Consider the following 5,252-nt stretch of genomic DNA (forward strand, 5'->3'; position numbering starts at 1 on the left):
GGAATGGAATATTCCCACCTCTGACTCCCTGAATCCAGAGAAATGCACCATTTTGTTGCATTGTTATAGATGGTGTTTCCCTGTTCATTGTGACAGCCCTGGAGGTTGTGGTAATGTGTCCTCTGCTCTACAGCCTTATGGTACCTGTCCCTCCCCAGGAGCCTTGAGGAAGGAGCAGGTTCTCCAGAGACCTGCATGAGGTCCTCCAAGAGCCTTGAGGAAGGAGCAGTGGCTGAAGCCTGGCAGTCAGGGACCATGGCAGGTGAATCATGTGTCCCTTTGGAGAAGGAAGCAGAAGAAAAGTGTGTGAGTGAAGCTGGAGGACACCTGGGAAGCACCAAGGCCAGCATTCCCCCAGGCTGGGCTGCTCCATGCAGCTGAGAGCAGAGGGACTGACCACGGTGACTTCCAGCATTTCCCTTGCCCTGGGAGAGAAGGATTTACAAAGCAGGAAGAACTGCTCTGGGCTTTCCCTTGCCCTGGGAGAGGATTTACAAAGCAGGAAGAACTGCTCTGGGAATCCACAGCACAATTTAGCAGGAAAAACCCCTTCTTCATCTGTTTGCCTCTTGGAGGACTCAAGGAAGGGCTGAGCCACTAGTGTGTATGGACAAGGTGGAAAACACCAGTGAGAATCCTTGAGGACATCCCTGCCCTCTTCTTATCTGCTGGAACCTGGGGCCCCCTTTGATCCAAGAGCCTCCAGAAGCAGAGAAGGTGTCACAGGACACCTCCTGCCACAAACAGCAAGTGTGACCAGAGGGAACAGGACATTGTGTCTCCAGAGGTGGCTGTTGTACCATCTTCTCATTAGCTTTGTGGGACTGTCATTTTCAGCTAGATCTGCTCTTACCCAGGACATGTAGCACCAAAGATCCTACATGCAGGGGAGTTCATCCCAGCAGCCTGTGTTTCCAGCATATGGCATCCACTGTCTGGGCTCCAAAATATACCTTAAAATGTCCCTTAGAAGACCACAACCTCCAGGCAGGTGGCAAAGCAGGAATTGCTTTATTCCCTTCTCTTCCTACATTAGGGATGGAGAAGGCAGAGTGGGAACTAATCCTGACCTTCAACCACTTGTGTTTCCCTCTTCCCATGGCTCTCTTAGCTCCAGCTCATTTCTGCAGGTTAAGGGGAATAAAGACAAACCACTAAAGCCTTGCTTGGAATCCCACCTAGTCCTCCCTAGGCCTCCCTTTGGGGGCTCTGCTCCCCAAAGTCCTACAGGGTAACTTCAATTACTTTCCTTCTTTGCCTCCAAGACTTGCTTCTCCCCTTCTCAGGCTGCTCAGGAAGGTGGTTGAATCCTCATCCCTGGAGGTGTTTCAAAGGAGTTGTGGGGCTGAGGGACATGGGTTAGCTTCAGACTTGGCAGAGTTGGGGTCATGGTTGGCAGAGCTGGGGTCATGGTTGGACTTGGTATCTTAAAGGTCTTTTCCAAACAGAAGGATTCTGTGATTCTGTGTGTGGGAAAGATCAAGGGGCCTTGCTGTTCCTCTGAAGGCTCCAGAATGAGCTCTTTTCTAGGAGAAGACCTTTGTTATTGCCAAATGTGTTAAAAGGAACTGCTGGGTTTGTTTTGTCTGCTGCAGTTCAGCCATAGACAAGAAGACAGGGGAGAAGGTGGCCATCAAGAAGCTCTGCCGCCCCTTCCAGTCAGAGATCTTTGCCAAGAGAGCCTACAGGGAGCTGATGCTGTTGAAACACATGCAACATGAGAATGTAAGTGCTCATTTTTCTCCATTCTTGATGAAACAAGAGGGATTTGGTTGCCACCTGGGAGCAAGTCTTTCCTGGCATCATTACCTTGATGGTAATTGAGATGTGCCAACGTTTGGCTCGCTCGGGCAGTCTGGGGGTTGAACCTGCCTGCTGCTCCCAGTTGGCACCAGGATGCAGCTGGGGTGGAATGGGTGCTCCCAGGTATTAGTAAGAGGAAAAGCAGCTCCACAGCATAGTGAGGAGTCCTGAGATTCCTCACATGGAGTTCTCCGTGCTCACCCACCTGTGTGTGCTGACAGAGCTGCTGCCTGAGTCCCACGTGGACAACAAATTCTTCCCAGGTTTCAATGTAGGCTTTTCTTCTTTTTCTTCTCCATCAGGTCATCGGGCTGCTTGATGTCTTCACCTCTGCCCCCTCCTACCAGGGATTCCAGGACTTGTAAGTTTGGAATTTGCCTTTGCTCTGTCTAGGCTCAGCCAGTGTCCAGGACACCAGAGACTTAGCAGCAGGACAATGGATCAGGTTGAGATGCAGCCCCATGGTCTGAGCTGGAAAGACCAAAGCCAGAAGTCCCCAAAGAACAAGGAGAATCAAAAGCACAAGGTGGTTCCCATGTCTAGGACACCCAGAATCCATAAAGAGCTTCCATGCTGTGCTCCCAGCTGGGACAACACAGCACACACAGACCCACCTATGTCACCAAGAGGTGTGACAGGCATGTGCATCACATGTAGCATGATCCATGCTAAGCTGCTGCCTGTGGGGCTGCTGAGCCCAGAGGCTGCTCTCACCACGGGAGAACCATTCTTCTTCAGGCCCTGGAGCAATTCAAAGGAGGATTTTAAGGACCTGCCTTTCTTTTCATTGTCATTCTGGCTGTTCCTTCTTTTTGGCATTTCCCTCTGTGTTGATGGTCAGGTTGGATGAGTCCTTCTCCCTTCCCCATCCTTGGGCAGGAGCAGTTGTGCACCTGGGGTTGGGTTCTGGGCCAACTGCTGGGGATTTAGCAGCCTGCAGGAAAAGGGTTTGAAGGTTCTCAGAGCAGTTCCTCTTGGAAGATCAGCAACTCAGTCTCAGCAGGCCAAAGACTGAAGGAAGCTGGAGGTTGTCTTCTCAGGGAGGGCTGCAGAACATGACAAAGAGAAATTTGGGAGCCAACACAGGAGTTTTGCAACTCTTCAAAGCTCTGCAAGATGTTTCAGCTCCCAGATGGTGTGAGGCTGGATGGAACTGAACTTGAGGCCTGAAGGGAACTAATTCAGGATTGTTAAAGTTTGGAAGATCCTTGTTGTCACTTGACATCAGATATCCCAGTTGAGGGGAGGAGAATGGGCAGTTTTCAGAGGAGGTTGAAATTCCAGTGTCACTGCAGGCAGCATTGGAATGGGAACATTGGAAACACTGTCATAACTTGTTTTGGTTACAGTAAATTAGACAGACCTCCCAAAAAAAAGCCCCAGGTGAGAAGAAGGCTGGACTGGTTCCCTGTGTTTTTCTTCTAGACTCAGGGCCTTGTCTTCCTGCCTTTTAGCTACCTGGTGATGCCTTACATGAGGACAGATTTACAAAAGATCATGGGACATGAATTCAGTGATGAAAAGATCCAGTACCTGGTCTACCAAATGCTGAAAGGGCTGAAGGTAGGTGGGTCTGGAGGGGTTTAGTGACTCCCTGTGCCTCCTCTACGTGTCATCATAGAATCCTAGAGTGCCAGGTTGGAAGGGACCTCAAGGATCATCTGGTCCAACCTTTCTAGGTGCTACTCTAGTTGATGTGAGGTGGCTCAGCACCCTGTCCAGCTGAGACTTCAAATTGTCCAATGTGGGGGAATCCACCTCTTCCCTTGGGAAACTATTCCAATGTTGGATTGTTCTCATGGGGAAAATTCACCTCTGGGTGGACCATAACAAAACGCCCTTCCAACACTGGAGGAACATCCCCTAAGGACAGATACTTGCTGTTAAACTCCTCATGTTCCAGCACACATCTATCAAAGTGACTGCTTGGTCACATCACTCAGTTGGGTATTGAAGCCACCAGCAGTCACACACCTTGGGTTGGTTCTTCTGTGACAGCACTTGGGGCACTCTGACCTTCCCAAACCCTTGGCAAAACTCTGCATGGAAAGGAGGAGGTTGGTAAAAGGGGAGGAGACAGAGGGAATGGTTTTCTGTCTGGTAGGACAGGGAAGGGATAAGCTGCTTTCACTGGCTTTGGGAGAGCAGAGAGAAGTCACTGAACCCTGAGACCAGAGGACATTTGAAAGCTGCCCTCCATTACATCCTTCACCTGGAGTGAGACCACCAGCTTGCAGGCATCAATGAGCCCACCTTAGTGAGCCCTTCCCCCAGATCACTGTTCTCTTGAGTTTAAATGAAGGAGGGAAGAACACACAGAAAGTTTCACCAGTGGGATAAAAGCCCCATCATCAGGTTTTGCCACTTGAATCTGATTTTTCTATGATGTCTTTTCATGATGATTTTTTCAAGTTGTTTTAACACCCAAAAGAACCAAGTTTTCCAGTCACCTGCTGACCATGATTCTAACTGGAATCCTGAGGCCTTTGATAGTTTGAAGCTATTTATTTATTCACTGTAAGGAGCTGTTAGGGTTCTGTTACAGAACTATCACTGTTACATATCTCCCCTTCTGCTCTGTGACTCTTTGGAGGGACAAGATCATTGCAAACACTGCCAGGAATTCAGAGCAAAGATCTCAAACTGCTCCCCTGGGCAGGTGCAGAGTTGGGTTCTCAGCAAGTTCTTCTCCAGAGCTCTCATTTCTCTGCTGGAGAACAGAAAGGCTCCTCTGCTGGTGGTCACATGGTGGCTTCTCTTTTTATTGCAGTACATTCATTCAGCTGGAATCATCCACAGGGTAAGTTCTTTGTGCTGTTACTCTGATTTTTTTGGGCTAAGAGAAACAAAGATGGGTCATAAAGTTAAAAAAATTCCTAAACCATCTCACTAACAGCCTTATCTGCTCTAAAGGCCTCTCTGGCATCTTCCCTCTTTTCCCTCCTACACCCTGTACCTGTTTGGATTTCCTCAGTTGTGCAGCATTTTGAGGAAATGCTATATTTTCTGACAGGCTGTGAAGCATTTTCTGATGCTTTTTGACCTCAAACTGCTTCAGAAAAAAATGTAGTAGTATTTTAAAGCTGTGGATTAAAGCAGGCACAGAGCCTTGGCTGTATCCACAGTGGGCTGGGGATGTGATGGGCCCCCATTCAAGGTCAGCAGAGGTTCAGCTGAGGTTTGTGTTCTTGTGTTGCAACTCAGAACATCCTCATTGTGCTCCTCTTGTCTGTTGTAGGACCTGAAGCCAGGAAACCTGGCTGTGAATGAAGACTGTCAGCTCAAGGTAGGTGGAAAAGGACCAACTTTGTAGCATGTAGCATATCACAGAATCCATGGAATGGTTTGGGTTGGAAGAGACCGTAAAGATCATCCAGTCCCACCCCCTGCATGGGCAGGGACACCTCCCACCAGCCCAGGCTGCTCCAAGCCCCATCCAACCTGCCCTT

At 49.2% G+C, this 5,252-nt stretch overlaps 1 protein-coding gene across 1 annotated transcript in view; it reads left to right on the top strand.

The window, feature by feature from the left end:
- The window catches only part of LOC104387330 (mitogen-activated protein kinase 13-like), a 13,985-nt gene that overhangs the window by 2,979 nt on the left and 5,754 nt on the right, over positions 1–5,252 (top strand). The window contains exons 2-6 of the mRNA XM_009996104.1: positions 1,596–1,725; positions 2,106–2,164; positions 3,258–3,366; positions 4,574–4,603; positions 5,042–5,089. Of these exons, the coding sequence (XP_009994406.1) occupies positions 1,596–1,725; positions 2,106–2,164; positions 3,258–3,366; positions 4,574–4,603; positions 5,042–5,089 (376 nt within the window). The remainder of the gene's footprint in view (positions 1–1,595; positions 1,726–2,105; positions 2,165–3,257; positions 3,367–4,573; positions 4,604–5,041; positions 5,090–5,252) is intronic.

Source organism: Chaetura pelagica, unplaced genomic scaffold, assembly GCF_000747805.2.
Source record: "Chaetura pelagica isolate M959 unplaced genomic scaffold, ChaPel_1.0 scaffold890, whole genome shotgun sequence".
Lineage (NCBI taxonomy): Eukaryota > Metazoa > Chordata > Aves > Apodiformes > Apodidae > Chaetura > Chaetura pelagica.